Source organism: Choloepus didactylus (genome assembly GCF_015220235.1).
Source record: "Choloepus didactylus isolate mChoDid1 chromosome 23 unlocalized genomic scaffold, mChoDid1.pri SUPER_23_unloc1, whole genome shotgun sequence".
Classification (NCBI taxonomy): Eukaryota; Metazoa; Chordata; class Mammalia; order Pilosa; family Megalonychidae; genus Choloepus; species Choloepus didactylus.
The window spans coordinates 2,976,768-2,991,263 of NW_023637590.1; the positions used below are offsets into that span (position 1 = coordinate 2,976,768).

The 14,496-nt window shown below is 61.7% G+C and overlaps 1 protein-coding gene and 1 pseudogene across 1 annotated transcript in view; one reads left to right on the plus strand and one right to left on the minus strand.

The window, feature by feature from the left end:
- MED15 (mediator complex subunit 15) overlaps window positions 1-14,496 on the minus strand; it is a 69,830-nt gene that overhangs the window by 4,980 nt on the left and 50,354 nt on the right. Inside the window, 6 exon segments of the mRNA XM_037823449.1 lie at window positions 28-65; window positions 67-165; window positions 3,772-3,891; window positions 8,017-8,145; window positions 9,266-9,589; window positions 10,558-10,781. Of these exon segments, the coding sequence (XP_037679377.1) occupies window positions 28-65; window positions 67-165; window positions 3,772-3,891; window positions 8,017-8,145; window positions 9,266-9,589; window positions 10,558-10,781 (934 nt within the window).
- LOC119524825 lies at window positions 13,200-13,654 on the plus strand (annotated as a pseudogene).

Consider the following 14,496-nt stretch of genomic DNA (forward strand, 5'->3'; position numbering starts at 1 on the left):
CCCCGAGTGGGCGCCGCCCGGGCCTACCTGACGTTGGAGCCGGGCTGCGAGCTGGGCTGGCCCGGGCTGCGGGGGACGCTGCGGGGGCGGCGGCATCGACTGCGGGGTCTGCGCCTGCTGCCCCGGCGACGGCGAGGACAGCAGTGTGAGGCCGCTCTGGCTGACCTGGGGCGGAGGGTGGCTCAGTCCCTCGCGGCGGCCCCGGTGCCCCCCTCGCGGCCCCTCACGCCCCCACGTGCTGGTCTCGGTCACGGGCCCTTCCTCCCCACACGCACCTCAAACCACTGCTGTCTCAGACCCTGCGCTCGCCTGCCCCATGGAGGACGTGTGCACCTGCGCACACACGTGCACCCCCACCCCACAGCACAACTCCTGCAACACGCTCCTCCCCAGCTGCCCCTGCTGCCCCCACGTCCCTGCAGAGGTGAGCCCGGAAAGCGCAGAAAGAACACCCCTTGTTTCGGCCCATGAGGTGCGGCAGGAAGGCTGGGCCGGGCGGGGGCCTGGGGAGGGTGCCTGCCCCGTGCCCACACCTGCGGGGCTCACTGCCAGCAGGGTGGCTGGAGACGCCTTCAGAGGACGGACAAGCCCCAGTCTGGGGAGACGAGAGCCCTGGAGTCAGAGACTGGCCTCGAGATCGGGCTCTGCCCTCGTTCCCGCCGGAATCCTCTCAGGGACCCCCAGACAGGACCCAGTGCTGCCCGGAGCCTGGGACAGGAGCGTCAGTCCCCGCATGGCCCCGGCCCTCGGCGAGCAGCCTCTCCTGGGACATGCTCAGCAAGGCCACAAGGGACCTGGGAGGGCCGGACCTGCCCCCGCGGGCACTGTGGACGCCAGGACCCCGCGCCCGCCTCTGCCTCCATGCTGGGGCCACCGAGAGAATCCTCTAGACAGGCTGCTGCTCACCTGGCTCCCGGAGTCGGGGTCAGGAAGGAGCCCTGGGGCTGGCCCCGGGGTTGCCGCATGGAATCTGGGGGAGGCTGCTTCGGGGGGACCAGCACCCCGAGCTGGGGTCCGGTGCACAGGACGCTGCCTGCCATCCCCGTGCTTCTGTGCAGGTGGGTTCGAGGGTGCCCACGGGGAGAGCAGGACCCACAGTGAACCCACAGGTCTAACGTGGCCCCTCGTCGGGTGGGAGGACGTGGTTTACGAGTTCCCGTGCTACACCTTGAACAAGCAGCTCAAATGGATTCCGACAGACGCCTCCACGTTGGAATTGGGGCTGGCTCCCGAGCAGGGCCCGCCAGCCCCCGTGGTGAGGGTGCTCGGGAGGCCAGACAGGCAGGGGCCCTGGGGTCCACCCAGTGTGGGGGATCCTGCCACCAGGCGGGTGAGCAGCCCCTCAGGCCCCCACCCAGGGGAGGCTGGAGGTGCTGAGTGCAGGGTGGTGTCCTGCCTTCACGGGGCCCCTCCTGGAGGCCGGCTCGGGAGCCCCTGCAGCCCCTGCCCCAAGCTGCTGCTCCCCCGACAAGGCCAATGCGCCGGGGAGCTCTCCGGCCGGCCTGGGTGCGAGAGACTGGGTGGAGGGTGCGGAGCCGGGGCCCGGCGGAGAGGAACCCGCCCTCTAAACCCCAGAACCGCGACGGCGAGGCAGGACACCAGGCCCCCGCCGCCAGTGCTTCCGAGGCCACATGTGGGTGTGCACCCCCAGCCCCGCACAGACGCTCTCCTGAAGTTATAAAAGTGGCTCACGTCAGCGGTCCCTAGGTGGCAGGTAGGTGTGGACGGGCCGACAGCCTGTCCTGCTTCCAGGGCCTGTGAGGAGCCGCCTCCCCGCCACGAGGGTCACCCCCGCCACGAGGGAAGCAACACGGGAACACGGTGGGGGTGCGAAGGAGCCGCAGGAGAGCTGGCCCGAGGCTCCCGTCCTCCCGGGCCCCGCGTGTCATCGCAGGCAGTGCGAGCGCCAGCACACCCCACGGAGGGCCGGGCAGCGAGCACCTCCCTTTAGGAAGACCCCGCACAGTCCCGGTGGACGCCCACAGGGAAGGGCACCGGCCCGGCCTGAGGGTACAGGGCAGGGCGACACCCAGGCGCTCCCTCCACCGCCCCGTGCCCCTCCTGAGGTGCCCCGGCCTCCACACACACGCACGGCCCTGCCCGAGCAGCACTGCCCCTGCACCCTCCTCCTGGCATCCCCGGGGTCAGCTCACTGCCGGGACAGGGAGCCAACACTGCCGCGTGTCCTCCACACGCCCCCGCAACCATGGCGGGACCCTGGAACCCTCTGTGTGCAGGTGGCCACACGCCCAGCAGGCCCCCATCACTCGCCCCCACGCTGCAGGGCACAGACGAAACACAGCCTTCCACAGCCTTTACTTCAGGCGCTAACTTTATTTTGGCTCCACCTTATTTTTTCTTACTACGGACAGTGAGGCCTGTAGAACCAGCGCCATCACACAATCCGGGCTGGGCTGCGGGTGGACCCTGGGGCCTTGACGCCTGCATCCCACCCCCCGTGGGCTCCCAGGGAACCCGAGACCCACACCCGGCACCCAGCCAAGGCATGGTGCAGCCCCCTGCCCAGAAGTGTCGTGGACTCTCGCTGGTTCACACACATCAGTCCTGCATGCTGGGACTAAACCAACCCCCCCGACACGCCCCACCACCCCAGAGGACCCTGAGCCGGGGGACTGGCCAGGGCCGGGAGCCCAAACGGGGCAAGCAGGGGGACACGCAAGGGCCCCATGGACACGGAACTGGGAACAGGGTGCCCCATCCTCAGCAACCCCCGAGAGCTCCCCCCGAGGCCTTCTAACCAGCGTATTCCAGCACCTTTCCCCTCCCACAGCCCGACAAAGTCCCAGCCATGGCCAACTGTGTCACTGGCCCCTCCACACACCTGGGTGTGCATGTGTGTGTGTATACACATGCGTGTGTGCGCCAAGAGCTCAGTGCCCCCTGCGGGGAGGCCCACGTCGTTCATTCTGCAACCACGTCCCACTCTGCATGTCACGTGAGGAGCACGGGCCTGGCCAGGCCCCTGGCGGCCCCCCGGTTCCCCTCCATGTGCCCCTCGGCACGGGGCTGGGCTGGCAGGCAGGGCCCACTTTCTGCTGAGAGCACAGGTGGAGGCCTCCGTAGAGGAAACCAATTTTCAAAGTCCTTTAGGCAAAATCTAAGGTTTTCACAGCAAACCTGCTCCAATGGAAAGCTCGTCAGACTAGGGAATCTTATCACCGTTTTGTTCTCAAAATCACAGAAGTGTGTGGCACACAGACACACGGAATAACTACTTCTTAAACAAGTGAATGCACCACGGAATAATCCAGTGTCTGCAACAGGGAAGAAACACGGATTCACATCCCGGGAAGGGCGTAACACGCAGAGACAGCAGCACACACAGCGTGTGCACATGTGTGCACGAGGGCAGTGAAGCTCATTCGAAACCCTGGAGCGCACTGGCCAGAGGGGCTTCCTGCCACGACAACATCCCGTGACGTGCTGTCCGGTACGAGCGCCACGAGCACCCCCGAGTGCTTCTGCGCACCGCGAGGCGGCTGCTGCCACGGGGAGCTGGATTTTAAATTTCCTTGCAACAGGCGTTAACTGTGAACAGCCGTGGACGACTGGTGGCACAGAGGAGTGAGGAGATGTGCAGCTCGTTTCACCTGACCGTGGAAATGACAGCACCTGACGCTCCCACACACTAAGGTTTTACAGAAAGTATTTCTGCAGAAAATGGAAAATAGGAACTACCCACAACGTTAACCTGAAAGCGACGCCCCGGCTGCGCGCTCGGGGAGGGGAGCCCAGCCTGCGGGTGAGTACCTGAGCCGGGGGCTGTGTGCCCGCAGGGACGGAGCTCGACGGGACGGCAGGTGCAGCGGTGCTGGGCGGGAACCGGGCTCGGACTTGCATCCCGCCTTGGGCCATGGCCGTGGTGATCATCTTTGGGGACAGAGGACAAGACAAGGTCACTGCAACAGAGAAGGCAGCAGGGGAGGCGCTGGGCAGGGAGGAGGGCTGCTCGCCGCAGGCTCCACCATGGCAGGGAAGGACCAGAACCTTCTGTCGGCCGTGCTCCCTCCCCTGCCAGCAGCACTCCCTGGAGGAAACAGCACCCCCGCTAAACCCAAAGACCATCCCAGGGAAGCCCCCGACACTGTCCCTTCCCAGCCGCACGAGCCTCAGAGACACTCTCGGGTCCCAGCCGCCCCACCCCTTCGTCCCCCGGCCCCTGGAGCTGCTGGTTCTGGCGTCGACTGAGGAAACACTTCCTTCAGAACTGAAAGGGGTCGGGTGGGAAGGAGCAGCAGGGTCCTGCCTGGAGGGCTACTTCCTTGACATGGGAGCTCCCCTCCAAGAGACAGGTCAGACTCGTCCTCAACACCCGGGGAGCCCGAGGTCCAGGAGCTCCTCCCCCATCGGCCCATCTTCCTGAAGTGCACAGGTGCTGGGGCAGGCGCAGGGCCCCACGCAGTCCCTGGGCTGCAGGGTGGGGGGGAGCCGTCACCCAGCCCTGGGGCGCAGGGCCAGCACCTGCTCAGAACGCTGAGGTGAAGCCGAGCCAAAGCCGAGCAACACGGCCACACTCCCAAAGAGAAGAGTGGAATGTCCAGTCCCGGAGGCTGTGGCTGCACCGCGGCACGGTCCCTGCAGTGCGCAGCCGGGGACAGACACAGGGCAGGGGTGTGCCCTCAGGCCCCCTTGGAGGCCCGGGCAGCAGGTGCGAAGAGGTGCCACAAGCACCAGCAGACACCGCCCAGAGCGTCGCGAGGGCTGGAGGGTGAAGGGAGGAGAGCCCCAGGCATCCTCGGGGTCCTCAGGAGCCCCCCTACCCACCGCCCCGCACCCCATCATCAGGCGCCGACGGTAACCGGGGGGACTGGAGACAGGAAGCGTACGGAGCGGATGCTGCGCTAGAGGAGGCCCCGTGAGAAAGGCTGCGGCTCAACGGGAGGAGCAAGGCCTGGGGGCAAGAGGCTCAGTCCTCCAAGCACTTGAGGTGAGAAGAAGAGAGGCCTAGAGAAGTGCAAACTATTCTCCCAGGAAGGGAAAGAAAAAAGAAATACGAACAAAAACTTACATGCAACTTGCTAATCACTGGTGTTCTCATCACTGAGAAATCGGCCAGGGCAGGCTCACTTTTTTTGAAAACGCACCAGGGACGTGTACGGGGCTGGACGGGCTGGGGCAGTGGGCGAGCACCCGGCTCCCCAGGGAGGCTGCCTCTCCCACTTCCCAACACGGATCAACCAGGAAGGGGGGCCCCTGCCACCACTGCGGCACTCGGACGCCCACAACGGGAGCCTGCCTTTGGTGGCAATTCTCCGTCCCTTGTGAATCGTAACTAATTTCCGTTCAGCCAAAACCATGACACTAAAAGAAAAGCTTGGAAGGGCAGGAGCACGGGGACTGTTGGAAGGGGACATGTTCCTGGCTGGCTTTCTTCCGTGTGGGATCGCAGATGAAGCCGTGATCTCCTGCTGGGGCCCAGGTGGGCTCCCAGTCTCCCCCTGCAGGGTGTGGCCGTGCTCAGCTACCCGAGCCGTGTCCACGCCCCGGGCTGAGGGTCTCCCCGGGACACCAGGCCACCCCACGGCCACCCAGGGCAGCTGCCAAGCTTCCAAGGATGAAGTGCAGAGGGGCTGTCCGCTCGGGCACCCAAACCCAGCGTTCCCCTCACAGAGCCTCCGCCTGCCACTGCGTCCTGCCCTCGGCAGCTGCCAGGGCCCGCGCCAACTGCTGTACGCGCCACCGAGTCCCGAGGACGAGTGTGGAAACGCCTGTTCTGGGGATGCCCTACTCTGCACCCTGCAGCTCCTGCTCAAGATGCTGGTAAGAATCGCAGGGCCCAGGAATGCACTTCTGGGAGCCGCAGGAACAGTCCAGAAGCACCACCAGGCATCAAGATACTTATCCTAACACCATGTGAGATGGCAAAAAACCGGGGTAACCTGAAGTCCCAAGAACAACAGTGACACGGCTATTTAAAACATTTGTCACCAGGTTTTCAATTGCCTGCGAACACCCCACTTCTGGAACGCCAACGTGCAAAAAGCTGCACGGCAAATTCCACATGCAGAACGACTGGCCACGCGAGGGAAGGAGGGAAGGACACCGGAGAGTTTCTCCCGGGCTGGAGCCCTTCTCCGGCTCACACGTCTCCCAACTTCCCAGCACGCTTCAGTCACCACGCACTTCAGAAACGTCTGCACCTGAGCATCTGCGGCCTCGACCTGTCCACGGGGCCAGCCTGGTTCCCAAGGCAGGCCACAGACCAAAGACCCCGTCCTCGGGCACCTGAGCCCGCTGGCTGCACCCTCCACGGAGCCACGGCGACACGAGACCCCGGACAGAGACCAAACCACAGGACAAAAGGCACAGGCCGAGCGCTGCGTCCGAGCAAAGAGCACTCACGCAACGCGGGCATCGGGTCTGCTCGGGGAACACCGCTGCCCATCCCCTGCCGGCACACAGCACCCCGCAGGGGGGCGACCAGGACGTGGGCATTGAGGGGTACGGCCGGGGCAGAGACGGCCCCCCACACGCCCCCCGGTCTCCTGGCGCTCCAGGACCTGAAGGCCGGTCCTTGTCGGCCCAAACCCACTCACAAACTCAACCGGACTGAGCCCGGGGACCGCGCTCCACCTCCTGCCACCAGGGAATCCCACCACCCTCCCGAGTGGCCCCTCCAGGCGCTCCATGGGGGCGGAAGGAGTGCTGAAGAGACCCCGCTGCCCTCTCCCACCAGCTGGACCGGGGGTGCCGCAGGCAGCGAGGGCCGAGGCGTGCGTGCGGTGAGAGCGGCCGCTGCCCACGGGTGGGCAGGGGCGCCGAGGCACGCAGCTGGCGTCCTTCCAAACAGCAGTGCGACGTCAGTGCAGCCTCAGGGCGTGCGCCTCCCAGAGCCAGAAGCCCACAAGTATGGCAGCAGAGCGGGCCTGGACGGTCAACACCCATCCAAGGGTCTAGGGACAATTCGCTCTCCCAACTCCGAGAAACTGGGAGGACAGGGGAGTTCTGCTTCAGGACAGCCGGTTGCGAGGGTGCGGAACACCAGGCCCCCGCCTCCGCTGGACTAGGGTCAGCCGCCGGCCAGGGAGGGAGGAGGTGAAGTGGCAGGGAGTGCTCCCGGGGCTGGCGGCCACTGCAGGGTGGCCGGGTGGAGGGCACGCGCCCCCGGGACACCGAGGGGAGAGGAAGTGTGAGGGATGGGCCCCGGGCACAGGGCTGCAGTGGCTGGGACGGACTCCAACCCAGCACCAGGGCAGGCTGCCCCTCCCCAGTTTCAGCCTGAGGCCTGGGGGTGCTGACAGGACGGCGGCTGAGCTGGTGGGGTCTGGGGGCCTGGGGCCTGGGCAACCTGGTCCAACGACAGTGGAGGCCCCAGGGCGGCCCCTCAGCCAGCTGCCCCGGAAGAGGAAAGCTGAGAGCTGAAAGACTTCTGGCCCGGACCACTCGGGGCAGGCCCTATGCCAAGCCCTGTGCCCGGATTGTGCGGTGCACGTGGGCAGGTGCAGGGCCCACAGACACCACCCACACCGGGCAGGGTCCCGAAACAGCCTGACTCTCCCCAGCCACCTTCGGCTCCCCAACGAGGGCTGCCGGTGCTTCCACTGCCGCCTGCAGACAGAGCGCAGGCCCCGGCCGGGTGGGCCTCCTGCCCCTAGCAGGACAGGGCGAGGTGGGCCTGTGCACAGGTCCTGGGGTAGGCGGGCCACAGCCAGGGCCGAGGGGAAGGGGCGACAGCGGCAGGGGACGGGGACGGCACCAAGGCTCCTGCTTTGGACCCGAGCTGCGTGCTGCCTGCCAGAGCAGGCCCAGGCTCAACTCTCGTCCAAGTGTCGACAGAGCTCCTCTCTGCCTCCAGGCAGCCATGACCCCGGGGGGCAGCCGAGGCGAGGGGACGTCACACGTGCCAGACCATGACTGAGTGAGCAGCCGCTTTACGGACCACGGGGCGGCTCCTGAGCTCCTGCCTCACGGGTGCAGCGGCAGGCAGAGGCACCCTGTGCCAGCCCGGACCCCCCAGCTCCGCGGGCAAGGGGACGAGCATGCCCTGGCCCTTACCTGGACCCCAGAGGCCACCATCTGGGCGGCCTGTGGTGGCTGCACGGTGCTCGGCGGCTGGCCCTGCGGCTGCCCTGGCTGTCCCTGCGGCTGTCCCTGCGGCTGCTGCACCACCATCGGGGCTCGGACCTGCAGGGAGGACGAGAGCGCGTCACGGGGTGCCCCACACTTGAAGGGGCTTTCATCTGAAGCTCTTCCGGAGGCGGGGATGGGACTTCACGCTGCTGCTTTACTGTCCGCCTCTTGCCCCACAGGTGCACCAACGTCCCAGCCAGCCCACGCCAACAGCACCGCGCAGCCCACTGCCCAGCTCCATGGGGAGAGGGCTGCCTCCCACCCGGGGGTCGGCCACGCCTAGCACCCCTGGCTGCCACTGCCAGAGAGCAGCTGCTTTCCCAGCCCTCATCTTCCGGGACAATCAGCACCCCGATGGTCCTCCAGACCTCGTGGGCTGCTCGAGGGAACCCAGGGCAGAGTGGGAGACGGGTCCGGGCACAGAGGCAGGGAGAAGAGCCAGGCGAAGGCGGATCCCCGGTGGAGAAGCCTCCGGAGGGGCAAGGCAGGCCTGGGCCAAAGCCTAGAGGGTGGCTCTCTCCCCCAGACACAACCCCAGCAGGGACCCCAACCCAGCGACACAGAGGCTCGGGGCCCAGCAGCCTGGGGCCGGGCCGTATCTGCTCGGCGTGACCTCCCCAGACCCCCAGCTCTCCCCGCTGGGCGCCCACATTCACCCTCCACCTTTCCACTCGAACTGCAACTAGGAAAGGCCACGAAGACCAAAGAAGCGAGCTGGAAAAGAGTGTAAGTGGCCCCTTGGCCCAGCTACCCGTGTCTCGGTAGCTCTACTCTCTGTCTTCCGTGTCAGCGTCACTGACGGAGAGGCATGAGAGCTCAAACACAACATTCCACACGAATTTTTCCCTTGAAAATACAGAAAGTATAGGGCTAAAAGGCCTTTGCTCAGACCCTATCTCTGAGGAATTAGCACACCACCGTGGACACCCAACGGAGCTGGCACGGAGTAGGCGTGGCCTGTTAATGTAAGTGCCCTAAATCCTCAAGCTATGCTGCTTGGAAAGCAAGCTGCTACCCCCGGAAGCAGGGAGTGCCACCATGCGGGGGGGGGGGGGGGCGTGTTCTCCCGGAGCCCCAGCTGGGGAACTGGCCTCGGGGGCAGTGCACGCTGGGAAGAAAAGGACGTGCCTCTCACAGCCAGAGGGGCCCGGCAGGCGGCGCCGTGGCTACTCACGAGTTTTAGCTGTTGCTGGGCGTACAGCATCTGCCCAGCGAGGGCCGGGGCCTGCGACACCAAAGGCTGGGGCTGGGGCTGGGGTGGGAGCTGTGACGGCTGGTTCTGGGTGCCAGGTGGCTGCTGGGGCTGCGGTGGCGGGTGGTGCTGCGGGTGATGCAGCTGCTGCAGCTGCTGGGGCAGGGCCTGCGAGGGGGGAGGCTGCGGCTGCTGCATCGGCTGCTGGAGGGACGGCTGGGCCTGCAAAGCCTGCTGCTGCTGCTGCTGCTGCTGCTGCAGCTGCAGCTGTGCCATCCGCTGCAACTGCTGCTGCTGCTGCTGTATCTAGGGACAGAGCAAGTGGCAGGCAGTCACCACCCGTCGGACTCTGGGACACGGGGTCCTCCCTGGGCTGGCACTCAGGACGCCGGCCTGGTCAGACCGCTCGATGAGAAGGGGCCCAGGTACAGAAGGCTCTGGGCCCCGAGGTGATGCCAGCTGTTCTAGGGACATGCTAAGTGTGTGCCGGGCCCTGGTCCACCTCCAGGCCTGAGAGGAGAAAAGGAGGACCGAGGGAAACATCCAGAAGGCTGGGTAAGAGTTGATAAAGAATAGGAGCCACCCTCAGAAGCAAGAAAAGCGTGGGTGACTGCAGGTGTCTGCAGCCTTCCCCAGTCACGCTCGCTCTGTCCTGACAGCAGCTGGCGAGATGAGCCTCCCACATAAAGGTGGCCCAGGCCTGCTTTCCGGATACAGGGGAAGGGTGGGTGCTGCAGACCCTCCGGGACAGAGGGCCCAAGGCCCAGGAGCGCGGCTCCCAGGAAGGAGGTGTGAGCCTCGGCCCGGAGGGCCCATCAGGGCTCCCCTCCCTCAACTGGACACACGCTGACGACAGGCGCTCGACGTGTCTCGATTCTGACGGCAGGTCACGAGAGAAAGGAGACGTTCTCGCTGGCAGGATTTCAGGCGCGACACGGCCCCTGCCCTGCAAGTGCTGGGTGGGGGGTCCCTGAACATTGCGGCCAGACACAAAACACTGGGGGAGACAAAACGGGAGGCGGGGGTCCTCAAAAGAAACCGTTGTTGCGGGACAGTTCAAGCCTCCCTGCCTCCGAACGGTCTTCTCACCTCTTGCTTTGGCCGGCTCCCGTATGAGAGGCCTCTGCCCGGGAGCCTCCATGCTCCAGCCCCAGCACAGGGACGGCCCACGCTGGACACCCCGGGCCTGCCTGGGAGGCCCCCGTCACCGCCGCGCCCCTAACAAGCCCCTGATGCTGCGGACACCCAGGGATGAGGAAGGGGGCGGCTGCTACCTGCTGCTGGCTTTGATGGTGCAATTTAATCAGGTGCTGCTGCTGCTGCTGCTGCTGCTGGAGCTGCTGCTGCTGCTGCTGCACCACGGCCTGGAACTGCTGCTGCATGGCGCTCTGCTGCGCCTGGAACTGCTGCTGCTGCTGCTGCTGCAGCGCCACCTGCTGCTGCTGCTGGAACTGCTGCTGCTGCTGCTGCAGGGCCACCTGCTGGAGCTGCAGCTGGGCTGCACACGGCCGCGAGTCAGTGCCCGCCCTCCCGCCACGGGGCCACCCGCTGGAGCTGCACACGGCCGCGAGTCAGCGCCCGCCCTCCCACCACGGGGCCACCCGCTGGAGCTGCAGACGGCCATGTGTCAGCGTCCTCCCTCCCACCACGGGGCCACCCGCTGGAGCTGCAGCTGGGCCGCGAGTCAGCGCCCGCCCTCTCCCGCCACGGGGCCACCCGCTGGAGCCGCAGACGGCCATGTGTCAGCGTCCTCCCTCCCACCACGGGGCCACCCGCTGGAGATGTCGCCAGGCTGCAGATGGCCACGAGTCGGTGCCCTCCCGCCACGGAGCCATCTGCTGGAGCTGCAGCTGGGCCGCGAGTCAGCGCCCTCCCTCCCGCCACGGGGCCACCCGCTGGAGATGCAGCCGGGCTGCACACGGCCGCGAGTCGGTGCCCTCCTGCCACGGGGCCACACTGGCCACGGCGACGGGCAGCAGAGGCCCTGCCGCCACCACTGCCGTGCAGGCAGGCTGGTGTCCCTGGGCTGCTGCCAACCACAGGCTACACTCACTGGAAGCTGAATGCTCTGTCTACTACAGGGACAGATACAATGAGAAGCAGCATTTGTGCTGATTCTGGAACTTGCTACCATGAATTTTACCCTAAGATAATCAGAGAGAAGAGAGAAGGGCCAGGTAGGTCCTTAGGATGGACAAGAGGACCGGCCCTAAGCAACCACTCCTCCGACTTCTGTCTCTATGGTTTTGCCTATTCTGGTTATTTCCTGAAAACGGAACCCACCATGATTCTTCCCGGTTCACCCACATGATGGTGCGCATCAGAACCGCGTTCCTTTCCACTGCCAGATAACAGTCTGCTGTGTGGACCCACTGCAATCTGCTGGCCCATTTGGACATTTAGGTTATTTCCGTTGTTTGGCTGCTATGAACATGCGTGTACAAGTTTTTATGCCATAGGATTTCTTTCTAGGGTGATGAAAATGTTCTGTATCAATCGTGGGGACCAGTGCCTGACACTTTAAATACGGGAACTGTCCGGTATGTGAATGACACCTCCATAAAGCTACTGTATGAGCAAACGGAACGATACAGACAGACGGGCTCACCTGTGCCCTCTGCCCGGTCTCCCCAGTGGTAACATTTACAGAAGGTTACAGTGTGAGCACATCCAGGACAGGCTGCGAGCGTGTGTGCGTGGGTGTGTTTTACGTGCTGTACGATTTCATCCCCGGGCAGGCTCACCGTTAAGCTGCTGAGCAGCACCCACAGCTCAGGCCCTCGGGTCACCACCTGCCCTCAGCAATCACTACCGTGTCTCTTGTTCCTAAAACTTCGTCCAGACTGGAAGCACACAGCACGCAACGCCTCGAGGACTCAGCCGTTCTCACACGGCACAGCTCTCTGGAGGCCCATCCGGACGCTGGTGTGGACCCACAGCTGGTTCTCGAGACGGCTCCGCAGCACGGGCACCCCTACAGAAGGGCATCTGGGGGGCTCGGGTTTGGGGCTGCTAGAGCTACAGTGGCCATGCATGCTCATGGACGGGATTCTGTGCCCAGGGGACAGACATGGGGTCGGCAGGGAGGGGCACACTCCGTTTCTCACCTGCACCCGCATCCTCGCCAGCACTTGGTGGCGTCACTGTTTACACTCATCATTCTCATACATCTAAGAATTTTCTGTTCATCTTTCTAACTCCAACTGCTTTACAGTCAGAAAACATCTGGATGACAGCACATACATGTAATCGGCTTTACGGCCCCACTTCAGATGTTTGTTCTATCCACCTCCTCAATCAAGCCTGTCCGTTATCTTACTCAAATCTTCTCTAACTTTATCACTTTCTTTTTGTCTGCTTAACTATAAATGAGAGATAACTGCCCAATATATCTTTGGTCCCCTTTTTTTCCAAACCTTTCTGAATCTTGTATTTTAGCAGTGTTTCTTGTAAGGATTATATAGCCGTATCGTTATTTTTCATTTCTATTCAATCTCACAATCCCTGTCATTTAGTAGGAAAATGCAGTCCATTAGTATTTATTGTGATTACTTATATTTTTCAATTTATTTCTATTTGCCTTCCCCTTTTCCACACTGCTCTGTCTCCTTTTTGAATTTCATTTTTGTTGGATGTTTGGATGGGATTCCATATGTCATTTTCCCCACCCTTATTCCATTTTTTCCTGCTGGTTTGGGATTTACAAAAGTTTTTCTATTGTTTTAGTAGTTACTCGTTCAATTTTATTACATGTATTTAAAGTATAAAGCTTAGGCAGCTGTGAGTGACGTTTTGAAGAGGAGCAAGCTTGCTAGAGAGGAACGTCCTGGGAGAAAGCCATTTTGAAACCAGAACTCTGGAGCAGATGCCAGCCACGTGCCTTCCCAGCTATCAGAGGTTTTCCAGACACCATTGGCCATCCTCCCGTGAAGAGATAGCAGTAGCAGAATTTCACAAAAAAATCAGAGATTTCACAAAAAAATCAGAGATTATTCAATTCGTGTCTGACCACGAATTGAATAATACAGTGGATGTGAGAGAGACTGGAACAATTATCAGGTCCTTAGGATGTTGCCCTAGTGAAGGAGAAGTAGAAGAAGAAGAACCCACTGGATACATTCGATTAGAAAGATTCCTTCCAGTGATGACTGAAATACTACTGGAAAGAAAGTGTTAGATCCAGATAAACGTGGCTTTCTCACTAAGGAAGGGCTGATCAAGTACACGACTGAAGAAGGTGAGCCTTTTTCTCAGAAAGAAACGGAAGAAATGTTGTCGGCTGCAATTGATCCAGAATCAAATTTAATTCATTACAAGGACTATATAACAGTGATGATGACAGATGAAAATTAAGTGCTCTCAAGACTTAATTTCTAATCCAAAGGACAATTTTAGAAGTTGCTTGTCCTTGTTAATTTCACATTTTATCTTGTAATTCCTATATCTATATCTGACACAACTATTTCAAGATGTTTTAACAGTGATTGTAACAATAAAAAACATAAATTTAAAAAAAAAGTATAAAGCTTATCAGTATTTTAACCTCTTTCTCAAACAACACAAGGACCTTAGAACACACTCTATTTCCTCAGTTTCACTGATCTACTAATGACTCTAAAGGTAGGTTTCCCACGCGCATGACGCAGCTGACAGAGGCCCTCCTGACCCCCACTTAGTTCTGTTAACGTTATGTTAAGAGGCGGGACAGAACGATGGCTAGTCTGAGCTCAACCGCCTGCACGCGAATCCCGACTCTTACTGCTCTGTGCCGCCGCTTCCTCGTCTGTAAGGAGAGGGAGGATACAGCGGAGAATAACTGATCAAAGGCGAAACCGGAAAGAGTGCTTCTCACGCGGCGAGTCGGCACGAGGCCAGCTCTGAGCATTACCGCTTTACAGAGGTCGTTTCTGTTTACGCCAAGGCCTCTCCACCTCTCCAGTGACATCTGGGGCCACATAACTCTGAGCTGTGGGGCCCTGTACTGCCCGTATCTCGGGGACCTGTCCCGACCGCGTCTTGGTGACTCTGTACACTTGGGAAATCTACTTTTAGAGTAATTAGTAAGCTGGTGAACCTAATTGTGAAAACAGAGTATGTTCTAAGGTCCTTATGTTGTTTGGGAAAGAGGTTAAAGTATAAAGCTTATCGGTATTTTAAGTTAAATACGTGTGATAAAATTGAATGAATAATTGCTAAAACGATAGAAACACTTT